We start from the raw sequence: 12,392 nt of genomic DNA, 5'->3' as shown, positions 1-12,392 counted from the left end.
CCGTCGCTCCCCGCTTTCGCTTTCGTTTCCCGCTCCGCCGCTCGGGGCCGCGGTTCCCCACCCCGGCTCCTGGCGCTGAGAGGGAGGCGGCCGAGCCGCGCCGCGCGGGTTAATGGGGATCTTCCAGGTAACCGAGGGGGCTCGAGGGGCAGGGGGCGGCTCTCCGCGGGGCAGCAGCTCCCTCCCGGGCCCGGGGAGCTGCGGGGGGAAGCGCCCCTGCGCCTCAGGCCGGGACGGGCTCCCCGGGGCTTCACGCACCCCGGGGCTCAGGCACTGGCGGGTGGCAGGGGAAAGTGTTGTTCTCTGGCCTGGCGCTCGGGACGAGGTAAAATTTCCCGGCTTCTCACCGCCCGCAGGTCAGCTGTGGGGCTGCTGCTTCAACTTCTTCCAACTTCCCCCGCAGTGGTCCCGTCAACCATAATTTCAGCTCTGAATAGCCTTTTAAATATTAGAAAGCTTCATACAGATTTTTGAAAAGGTGCTGCTGCCGGTTTTTCTTGCAACAGAACTGCTCCTGTGGGAACACAGCCCATCAGGCAGTAACATGGATTCTCTCTTTTTTACTTTTACAATAGAGTTACAGTCCAGGGACCTCGAAGAAGAAAAGCAGTTTTGGTAAGTCTCTCATTTAGCATCTGCAAAGTGTAGTCCAGTATTTAAGTTGAAAAGTGCCAGCTACAGCCAGCATGCTGGAAAACATCAACCTGGAATAGCCAAAAGAAACCTGAAGTGTATGAATTAGACACAGTTATGAATCAACATTATTATTCATTACTTCAACAAGATCTGCTTGTATTTCTCTTTTAAAAGTAAGAGTTCAGAAGTGTTTTGATGAATCAGTGTGTATGCTTTGTAAGTGCAAAATGTTAGACTTTTTACAAGCAGGTAGCATATCCTAGAGAAAAGCTCGATTAAACTCATACAAGTTGATTTACTCTAATTAACATAACTATGGCATATAGTACTGCTGACATCTGCCAGGATAGGGCTGTATAGCCATAGTGATAACATAAAAACTGCCCCACTCCTTACCATTATTTTTGTTGCCTAAAAAAAGTGATTTAAAAACCATTCTGAATTCATAAGTTCCATACAAACAAAGAACTTGCTCATGGGCTTTAAATGCAGAACAAAGAAGAGCCACAGAATTAAAGACAAAGCTCAGCATAAGATCTCTTGCAACTGGATCTCTGTGGTGTTACAGAGGCTCCCAAATGAGCAACCAACCACCAAAAATAAAAAGTTAATTATTAACACAGTTAACTAGCTCTCCATAAGTTGCAGGTTCAAATGTCTGTGAGAGGAGAACAGAACAACTTTCTAGGGTTTAACGGCAACCCAAAACACATAACAAAGCCCCACTCCCTAGGGTTTAACAGCAACCCAAAACGCTCTATCACTCACCTAACAAGTGAGGGCTCTCAACCTCAAGGACCTGCTCAGGGCAGCGTCCCAACCCAAGTCACCTCAAGGAGTTTCCTTGGGCATCATCCTGACCCAAGTGGAGAGTCCTCAACCACAGCGTGCAGCTCCAGGGGACTCCATTTATACCCAGTCCCAATCTGACCTGTAGTCAACAGCGGCTCCCATTGGCCAAAGGCCCCAATTACCGCGAAGCCCTGAGAACAAAGGCAGTCAGGAGCTGCTGCACTTCAGCAGTCAAGAAGCTCTGCTTTCATTGGGTGGATGCACCTGCCACATGTGGCACAAATTAGTGTATTGGCAGGTGTTCCACTGCCAGTGTGGCTGTGAATCAGTGACTCTGCAAAGGCCTGGGTCCACCCTTGGACTTTGCTGGAAATGGGTAACAAAATGCTTAGAATGCCCTGGAGAGGGCAGAGGCAGGCTTCAGCCCTCTCAGCAAAACAAGCTCAGAGGGGGAGAAGTGGTATTTTCTGCTTTTACAAGCATTTTGAAGCCCTGATTATGGTATGGCTTTTCACATTTGCTTTCTCAGCTGGAGTTTTACTGGCAGACGCAGCACAACATCACTGTGGCACTGCAGCCAGTTAACAAAGCCCTATAACAGCGTCTGTTTCAAAGATGTTCCACTCACACTTGTCTGCTCCTTTTCACTCCTTCTCACTGTTTATTCTCAGCCCATTCAGTTGTGCTGCTGCATCAGTCTTTGAGGTTGGTGCTCTAAAATAAGTTTTGTGGTGTGGGTGGTTTTTTTTTAATTCAGATTATGTCACTGATGCATTTAAGAGTTTGTCCCCAACAATGGTTGTGTCAGCCTAATGGTGGGGACGATAAGCAGTAGGAAAGAGACAGAGAGAACAAGTAGCAGGAGGAGACATATCCTAACCAAGCTTCCTCCTCAGGTAAACAGTAAGGCAAACCCAAACCCTCAAGTCACTACAGGCTCAGTGATACTGGTGTTGTCATCTTTTAGTGCCTTTCTTTGCTTAGTTGGGCTTTCTCAGCCTGTGAAAAGGAGAGAGAGAAGATCAGACTGTGCCAAAAAATATTGCTAAGTAATGACAGTAGGATAAAATTGAGAGCTATAAACCACACTTCTATATAAAAAACAATGTTTTGACTAATATCTTGAATTTCACTTTATATTATTTTGTATCCTAGGGCCAATCATGGTAATGGACAACCTGATGATCCCCATCAATAAAGATGCCTATGAGGTTCTTAAGAAAAGAGAGGACTGTCTAAGTAATCTGATTAACAAAAAGTTTGCTTGTACATTGACCTTCAAAAGTGCAAAAAGCACTGTTGAAGTATACAGGAAAAAATTAAAACAGGGAATTGACATTTGTGTTTGTAAGGATGATCTCACAAGACACGAGGCTGATGCTTTGGTGAACGCAGCAAATGAACATCTGAAACATGGAGGAGGCCTTGCTTTAGCCCTTGTAAGTGCTGGAGGGCCAGAAATACAAGAGCAAAGCAATGTTTATGTTCAACAGTATGGAAAACTCACAGCTGGCGAAATAGCAGTGACAAGTGGAGGGAAGCTTCCTTGTAAGAAAATTATTCATGCAGTTGGTCCAAAGTGGACTGTTCATGACAAGGATGGATGTTGTGTCCTACTTCAGGAAGCTATTATGAATGTTCTGAAGTATGTTAGTGCTCCAGAAAATGCTATAAAGTCTGTGGCTATCCCAGCAGTGAGTTCAGGTATTTTTGGCTTCCCACTCAGCCTGTGTGCTCAAGTGATTGTAATGGCTATAAAGGAATTTGTTGAATCAAGTCCACCAAGCTGTCTCAGTGAAATCCGCCTGGTGAACATTTATGAGCCTGCAGTTGCAGCAATGAAGAAGGCCTGTGAAGAGTTTCTGAGTGATACCAGTTCACTTCAGGAAGATAACTCAGCTTCCCTAAGCCAGCTTTCAGCTTTCCTGAACCATGGAGGCATTCGTTTGCGCATCATAAAAGGACTCCTGGAAGAGCAGAAGGTAGGTCTGTCCCACAATGTTTTGAACATGGAGTTGCCTCCAAGTCTTTGCAGGATTTGGAGCCCAAGAGTTCAGAACACATATTGTATCAATCCACTAAATAGTTATCTTCTCAGCCTGATGAGAATTTACAAATGGTAAATAAATTATAGCAGCAAGGAATTTTTTTTTTTTCTAAATGGGTATTAAACATTAGAATGTTTTTATTTCTTTTTTGTATACATGCTGTTAGGGTATAATAGGAAGCGGCTAAAGATAATAATATATCCCTATGTTAATCTTCTTATTATAACATCACAGGAGTTCACATTTTATCATGCATTCCCTAGAATCTACTCTTATTTATTGCCTTCCTTTTTTCTTATAATACATGTTCTCATAGATACCACTGCTGGAGTTATTCAGCAAACACTGAAACAGCTGAAAATAACTTACACAGGTGATGTGCACCTTATCTTTAAACAGTGCATCATTTGAATTGATTCATTTAAGTTTTTAGCCAGAAAATCTGATGCAAAATATAAAAGCTTAATCATAGTAATCCAACAGAGCTCTTAGACTAGATGCTATATCACAGGAATGGCATTTGCCTTTTATTTTAAAGAAGTATCTTAATTGAATAGGAAGTTCATTTTTTTGACATGAGAGCAAAGGATTGTAAAGTTGGTATTGGGGGGAATTTTATTAACCAATTCAACAGCATGGAAAGATACCACATGCCTTCAAGACTATGAGGAAGATGTGTTCCAAGGTCTTGTATCTTTAGATAATCTTCAGCAATTAAAGTTAGAACAATTGCTGCTGTTTTCAGCGTTGTGTAAACAAGCTTTTTGCATTTTACCTATTTAATTTGAAATACAGAAGACCTACGACGGGAATCTGCTTTTTCCACTGGGAACTGGAAGCAGCTGTAGCTTTGCATTTCTCCTGTGTGCCCTGACCCTGCTAGTTTGGTGACAAGTGCTTGCTACCCTAACATGAGGAGCATCTGTGTGGGCTGGGATAACAGAGCAGCCATAGTTCTCTCCTGCTCATTGATAATTGGATACAGAATTGCATTTGATGAGGCGCGTATGGATCACTTCTATAGCTGTGGTAATAGTTCTGTTGAGTACACTCTGATGACTTGAACGGGTCTTATGCATGCTATTGGCTTCAGAAGAAAATATATGCACCTACTACCACTAGAAGGTGTGTAGTTTGATGTATTCCAGTGCTGCCCCTAGTAGTAAGTAGTAAGAGAACCTTTCAAACAGCTGATCTGCTGCAGTCGGGCTGTTTTAAAGGAATTGTTCCTAGAAAGGGTGCTCTCTATAGTAGCAAAGCTTGCAAATAGTAAACTTGAAGTATACTGAAACTTTGCACTCTTTTCTTCCAGACTAGAGGTATTGTTAGCTCTGTGTCTGTGAATGGCGAATGTTACCCTCCAGTTTCAAAACAACTGCTGCAAAAAGCGGGTTCAGCTCTTCAGGATGAACTGAAGTCTCATCTTAGATATTCTTCATCTAAGGAATTCATAGTAACAGAAACATATCTTCTGCCCTGTGCGTTTGTACTGCACATTGTATGGCCACCATACTGCCACACGGTGTTACTGCGTGAGGTAATGACCAGTTAGACTGGATTTTAATTGATTTTCATGTTGAGCGATGTGAGGACTAAACCACTGTTTTTTCCTGCAGCAATTAAGAGTTGGAATGAAAGGATGCCTGAAGTACTGTCAGGACTGTCAATGTTCCTCAGTTTCTTTTCCAGCAAATGGGATTTGGTCGTTAATGCTGCCTGTTGATACAGTGGCAGAGATCATGACTGAAGAGGTTTTAAATTTTGCCAGGGCACACCCTGAGAAGAAGATGGATGTGCAGTTTGTCATTTGTCCAGACGACATGGATGCCTATCAGGTAACAAATTTGTTGTTAATTACCAATATGGAAAACCCAAAACTGTAAAAATATTCCCATAGATGACTACAAATTAAGATAATCTGAATTCTGTACTACTTACAACATTTGTGAGAAGCAGGTCCCTTTATGAAATTATTTGTCTCATTAACAGGTATTATTAATGTTTGCAAACCTTTATTTTCTCTTCACTAAACTATAAGTCTTCACCCTGTGGTCTCATAACAAGGGGAAGGAGCTCTGAAATTCTCATGACTGTCAGTGAATTTATAAGAAAGAGACTACTCAACTCATTATGGAATAAACTGATTCCTCCTCAGGAAATTTCTTTAACCAATTTTTTTTTGTATGAAGTTCCTAGGGCAAAACACTATCAACACTTTATATGACCTAACGGGATAGAAGGGTTGCAGACAGACAGTGGATAACTTCAGCTGCAGTGTGCCATCTTCCATCGTTTGAATATTTGGCGGATGTGATTAATACACAACTATTTTAGATAGCCATCTATTATAAAAGCACAGAGTTTGTTTTTGTTCCCATTTAACATCAATCATCCATTCTTTCAACAACAGGTGCGAGAACTAGGTGGAGCGGGGTTGGTACTAGATGATCTTTAAGGTCCCTCCCAACCCAAACCATTCTATGATTCTAAGATCAGATCCATGTTCTTTAACAGTTCCATAAACTCCAAAGCTGTAGGACAGCTGTGTGCTCATCACTTAATCCCTTTATAATCAGGGCTCAGCAGAAACTCTTGTTGCTTGAAAAAAGAAGGAAAGGCAATTTGCCAGATGCCAAATCCACTGCCTAGCAGAGTAACCATTCTCAGAGGCTTTCCATGTGTGATCATGAAGAGGGGCTTTGGGGTAAAGACAGGGGAATAGCCTGGGTTTTAAAACTGAGTAAGGATTCATCAGCATTAAACTGCAAGTAATGAACACCTTTATCTACTGTGGTTCCCTGAGTTCTGGGTATGTCATAAGCACCAGGAGTTGGTAAAGGTGCCATTCAGTGTACCTTAGGATATGTAGAACAGGAATGCATTTGATATTATCAGGAGTAAAATGTTGGGAAAAGCTGACAAATGTCAGCTGTTAAGAATTTCAGAATTTGGGGGTGTGTGTGGTGTAACTACAGCTGTAAACTGCTTATTAGCAGAGATTTGAAGAGATGAATTTCATATTTGACAACAGAGACTGAAAACTGCTCCTAAACTTTTCTTTTTCAAGGTTTTCCAGAGAAAAATTTATTCAGCAGCACACAAACTGAAAAAAGAGCAACACTACAATGGAAGTGATTATTTGAGTAAGTAATGAACAGAAGGGGCACCTCAAGTAAATGAGCACTCCAGATTTGAGAGTCTGAAATCACATTCCTTTAAAAAGAACTTAGTATTTGTGTATGTATATTAGGGAAAGGGGAAGGCAAAAATATGTCAGTGCTTTACATTTTTACTTTAATAGGAATGGAACTGGGCAGTCCCTTTTAAGATTTTCAAGCATAAAAATCATCAGCAGTGCCTAACTTGTTGGAAGTCATTTAGAGGAAGGCAAATAAATTCTGCATGTGTGGGGGATTTCTTTCCTGGAAACCTTACCTCCTGGTATCTAATCTCTTTTTTTTTGAGCATACCAGAAGAGTAGGTTGTTTCTTGCCCTGTACATCTTGAATTACATACAGGAATTTGTGACAGCACTTGAAAGCTCTTCACTCTTCCAATCACTTGTATTAAAAAAAAAAATCTTTCTTCCAGGTACAGAGTCAGGCACTCAAAGCATAAATGAGACTGCAAGTAGTGAACCAGCTATTGAACTTCAAGGGAACACACGTACAGCATTGGAAGCAGCAGAATCATGGATCCAAAGTGTGGTACAAATTCGGGAAAGTCACCATGCTGTTATTGAAAACAACTACATTTTTAGCCTTGGTAAAACCGAGTTCGCAGAACTATCTCGAAAGCAGCATTCTAGTGTACGTGTATCAGAAGCAGTGAGAGGTGGAAAAGCAAGACTGGAATTTCAGGGCCCTCCTGATGCTGTGATTGATGCCGTGCTCACAGCTGAAAAATTACTGCTTCGTATGCAAGAGAAGAGTATAGCCAAACAAGAGGAACTGCTGTACTTAATGGGTATGTAAAGTAAATAAGTGACTAATTAAGGAAATAAGTGCCTAAATAAGGTCAGGTATAAAGCAACATATATCTGTGTATTGCTGAGAATGGACAGATGTGTATTCAGTTCACACAGATACTAAGCATTGCTTTAATTATTGATATTACTGTATTTTTATCATATGAGTCCCTGAAAGATTATTTGTTACCTTTGGATACTTGCTTGGCAATATTCCCAGTAGGGCACAGTTTATATAGGGGCTGGCCATCGTCGTACAGCCAGCTGTAGTGCTGGCTTCCTTCAGGAAAGCTTCACTTTAAAGCCTGGCCACTGGAGACTTACAAAATTTGCACTTAAATAACACATACCTTTGCTGAACTCTTTTTTACAGCTGGACCACTGTTGCAGGACCCACCAACAGACTTCTGCAGAGTCCTTGACTTTCATTAACAGTTGATAGAACTAGTGGCATTACAGAAAGCTACTGAGTGATCCATTTTATCTCGTGTTTGTATAGTCATTCAGTATAGATACCATTATATGAAAGTTGGGCTGTGGAGAGATGTAATGGAGAAGATAAATTGCTTTTCTTTGGTTCCCTCTCTCTCTGGTTTAATAAATGTAGAAAAAATAATAAATCTATCTATCTATCTATCTATCTATCTATCTATCTATCTATCTATCTATCTATCTCAGTCCCTCTCAATATTAGCCACTGGAATTACTTCAGATAATATTTAATGTTCTTTGTTCTTAACTAAACTACCAAAATAAAGTATTGGATCCCTCTTCACTGCCTTTGCTTCAGATATTATGATATATGAAAATTTTACTCCCTTATTTGTATCCAGGCCATCCAGAAGCAGGTCAGCTTTCAGAAGGACACCTTCACAAGACAAATACTACTAAATGCGTCGAGATTTCACCGGTGGAATCACACCTTCAGGAGTTTAAAGACAGACAGAAACAGTTTGAAAGAGCTGGGCTTCATGTTCTCAAGGTAAAGAGGGTATGCATGGAAAAACTAAGTATCAGCTGATATATTTGAACTAACATGTTTAACATATGCTTAAAAACCTCAGATGAACTATTTCAACAACAACAAAAAATTAAGATCAAATCAGCCTAATCCTTAAAATAGACATGGTCTTTACTCCTAGTAAAAAGTATTTAAATGTAATGCAAATAATCACTCAAAAAGTGTGGTTAAATTCTGAGAAGTTCTTTTAATTGTACTGTATATTCGGTCTCTTAGTTCATGCTTCAAATGTTCCTTTATGGGACTCTAGAGAAATATGAGACTGTGGTATGCTAGAATGAGTATGATATTCTAGGACCCTATGCAGTGCCTCTTTTCTTCTTGTGAGCCTGACACCAAAAATTAGCAGCTGAATTTATGATCTTGTTAGTAGTGTGTTGAAGCTGGGATCTTGCTTGGCTATCAATGGTTTACTGAGCGGGAGGAGGATGAGGCCATGCAACACAGAGAAATACCGAAGTTTGTAAACAGGGATTTGTGTGCCAGTAGTAACAGTGGGTAGGTAACTGGAAACCAGACTGCCACGTGCTGAACCGCCTTTCGTACAAGAAAGGTATTTGACACTGAAATAATAGTAAATACCAACCAGGTGAAAGCAAGTGCTGCTTGATCTGTGGAACTAAAGACTTTGAGCCCCATGCAAAACGTCAGAATTTAAAACAATGCTGCACTGAGGATCAGTCATAGCTCACTTAAATGACTTTTAAGAGCAGAAACTGGATTGTGCTTCAGCACCTGCTTGTTTTTTGCTGAGCAGTTAGAAGCCTGGCCTGAGCGGGTTGCTGGAGAAGAGGCCTCACAGGCCCCCGGGGCTGACTTTAGCCATAGGGCTGTGACTGGCCCGCTGGTGGAGTCCAGGTACGCCAGTGAGAGCTGCAGCGTAGCCAATTCACCTCAAGCTCTGCGTGGTGTTACGCTGCATGCAGCCACGCTTTCGAGACATGAGCTAACAAAAGGCCCTCTTTTCTGTGGACCTTTATTCCCCCACCCTCCCACCCCAAGAGCTGTGAAGTTTTGATCAACAAGAGCCGAGGTTCTCCACGCCTTACAGGACACTTGTATTTCTTTACAAGATTAGGCCATAAGCACCCACACAGCTTATTCTCACGTATGGTCGATACTCAGTCTGTTCAGCACAACTCAGGTACTGGAAATCAGTACACAAGGATATATTTGCACTGATTTCACAGAATCATCCAGGTTGGAAAAGACCTTGAAGATCATCCAGTCCAACCATTACCCTCACACTGACAGTTCCCAACTCCACCATATCCCTCAGCGCTATGTCAACCTGATTCTTAAACACCTCCAGGGATGGGGACTCCACCACTGCCCTGGGCAGCCCATTCCAATGCCTAACAACCGGTTCTGGAAAGAAATACTTCCTAATATCCAGTCTAAACCTTCTCTGGTGCAATTTGAGGCCATTCCCTCTTGTCCTGTCGCTTTTTACTTGGTTCAAGAGACTCATCCCCAGCTCTCTGCAACCTCCTTTCAGGGAGTTGTAGAGGGCGATGAGGTCTCCCCTCAGCCTCCTCTTCTCCAGACTAAACACCCCCAGTTCCCTCAGCCGCTCCTCGTACGACCTGTGCTCCAGACCCTTCACCAGCTTCGTTGCCCTTCTCTGGACACGCTCGAGTCATTCAATGTCCTTTTTGTAGTGAGGGGCCCAAAACTGAACACAGTAATCGAGGTGTGACCTCACCAGGGCTGAGTACAGGGGCAAGATCACTTCCCTGTCCCTGCAATGAGAGGCACGGGATAGTGGAATGGTTCTTTTTCTGCGGATCAGTTGCACACCTCAGATACCATATTCGCTATGTGGTCAATGCATGTAAACTAAATCAGAGGTTCTTACAAGATAGCCTGAACAAGAGCACTCATGGATTTTATGGATATTGGTCTCCCTTTGCTTATACTACACTATTACTTACGTTACAGGTTGAAAAGATACATAATTCTCTTCTATCTGCTGCATTCCAACAAATGAAAAAACAAGTAGAAGAAAACCAAGGTACCTCCAAAATAACCCACAGGTTGTACCAGTGTGTTCCTGCTCAGTTCTGTAGCTCGGTATGCCAATATGGATTTCACAGGATGTACTCTCCTCCAACAGGTAATAACTTGCTTTGGCATCTTTAATCAAAATGAACAGCAACTGACTACTAAAGTTGGATTAAAATCAGAAAAAATGGCATTCCTAAACAAGAACTGTTTCTTACCCTCATTTAGTCATATGAGCTTACTTTTTTTATCTACAGTGAGATTTTCGTTTTCCCTTCCTGATGCTGTAGAGTCATAAGGCTCTGGGAGGATAAGCCTGGATTCTGGCCTAGCCCAGCCACCGTTCACAGAATTGTTAATACACACATAATGCCATGTCCAAGTTTTATTTTGTTGTGTCCCTTGTTAAGGAAAGTCAATGTCCTTTTTAACTCGCTGCGCACATGCATTCAGCAGCTTGATGCTTTGAAACATGTTTGAAGGACTCACAGAATAATTGAGGCTGGAAGGTACTTCTGAAGGTCATCTAGCCTAACTCCCTGCTCGGATTGGGTGCAATTGGAGGCAGCAGATAACCTGACGGCCATTCCAACTCGAGTACACTGAGGAAGAAAGTTGTGGTGTCTATGAAATACTGTAGTACACAGTGTAGTAGACAGATGTTTTCAGAAATGCAAAGAATAAGCATTTAGGTGAAGGGCATGATATTTGCCTTGTCAAAGGCCAAATTGGGATTTCAGGCAATAAACTGTTCAAAAAGTGGAGATTTGCCTTGTCTATGCAACGTACATTACACTCTCAAAGTAATAAATAGGATGACAGTCTAACTTAATTTCTTTGCACTTTCCTATGTGATACTGTAATAGCATTTTTATGCAGCATTCTCCTTATAAATCTCAAAGGGGTTTTTTGTAGTTTGCATTATTAAAATCTTACCTTCTTTGGTGCTTATCAGAGTCCCTAGTATATGATGACTGAAGTGTTTATATAAATACCTTATACCTTGATGTTTCTATCATTGGATTAACAGTTAAATCCAGTCACCACTGGAGTAGCAGTTAAATGGGAATGGCCACCGGCTGTCATTGCTCATGATGTCAGTGGGAGATCAGTGCTGGCATCGGAGCCAAATCTACATCCCAAAGGATGGCACACATTGCCCAGTAATATAAAATCTCATACTGTATCAAGAAGCAGTATCTTAGTGCTACCACCCCAAAAGAACCAATTGTTAAAGGCTTTTATTTTTTCTTCTGAAAATTTTTCTTTCTTTTTCCAGAACAAAAATATGGAGCTGGCATCTACTTTAAAAGGAACGCAAAAAGCCTAATCGAGGATAAAGAGACATGGAAAACAGACTCTAAAATGTACGTGTTTGAGGCTGATGTAATAACAGGCTTATACACTAAAGGCAAGCTGTCTTACATTATTCCACCAACAGTGGAGGGGGATGCCACTAAACTGTATGACAGCTTAGTAGATGATGTAAACAATCCTGACACCTTTGTCATTTTCAACAGTGTTGGGGCACTTCCACAATATTTGTTGACTTGTTCCCCAGTGAGGGAAAAGTATGTGGCCCTCTGAGGAAACCAGCAGCATCCTGAGTGAGAATTAATCAGACCTGTAGCTATTGTGAAGACCCCCTCAGAACAAAGTTTAGTACTTAGATTTTAAGAGGATGCTCTACCTAGTAACGTGCTGTGATCAATGTGCCTCCTGCAAAGTACTCTGAAATATCCATGAACACAAAAAGTCAGTCAGTACCTTAAGGAGATTAGAATAAAACTATCTGTGAGTGGAAAGAGAAGGGAAAGCATCACAAAGTACAGTTTAACATTTATCTGTTAAATGTTCAATCTATAAACATTCCTTTATGCCTTAAAGCGTTCTGAGCACGTGACTATACACTTGATGCTTGCGT

At 41.6% G+C, this 12,392-nt stretch overlaps 1 protein-coding gene across 2 annotated transcripts; it reads left to right on the top strand.

Moving 5' to 3' along the window:
* The first annotated feature begins 2 nt into the window (after positions 1-2).
* Positions 3-12,347, top strand: PARP9 (poly(ADP-ribose) polymerase family member 9). Of its 2 annotated transcripts, none has more exons than XM_074828646.1 (10): positions 3-127; positions 576-615; positions 2,584-3,410; positions 4,789-5,013; positions 5,093-5,311; positions 6,544-6,619; positions 7,074-7,442; positions 8,277-8,425; positions 10,406-10,580; positions 11,748-12,347. In XM_074828646.1, the coding sequence occupies exons 1-10, from the start codon at positions 113-115 to the stop codon at positions 12,053-12,055; spliced, it is 2,403 nt and encodes an 800-aa protein (XP_074684747.1). In that variant the 5' UTR covers positions 3-112; the 3' UTR covers positions 12,056-12,347. The 2 variants fall into 2 exon arrangements, with proteins under 2 accessions (XP_074684747.1, XP_074684746.1); XM_074828645.1 differs by having other exon boundaries at positions 7,068-7,442.
* The last annotated feature ends 45 nt before the right edge of the window (positions 12,348-12,392 follow it).

This window comes from Strix aluco, chromosome 6, assembly GCF_031877795.1.
Source record: "Strix aluco isolate bStrAlu1 chromosome 6, bStrAlu1.hap1, whole genome shotgun sequence".
Lineage (NCBI taxonomy): Eukaryota > Metazoa > Chordata > Aves > Strigiformes > Strigidae > Strix > Strix aluco.
The sequence above is the reverse complement of the archived record's forward strand: the minus strand, read 5'-3'. Positions and strand labels throughout refer to the sequence as shown.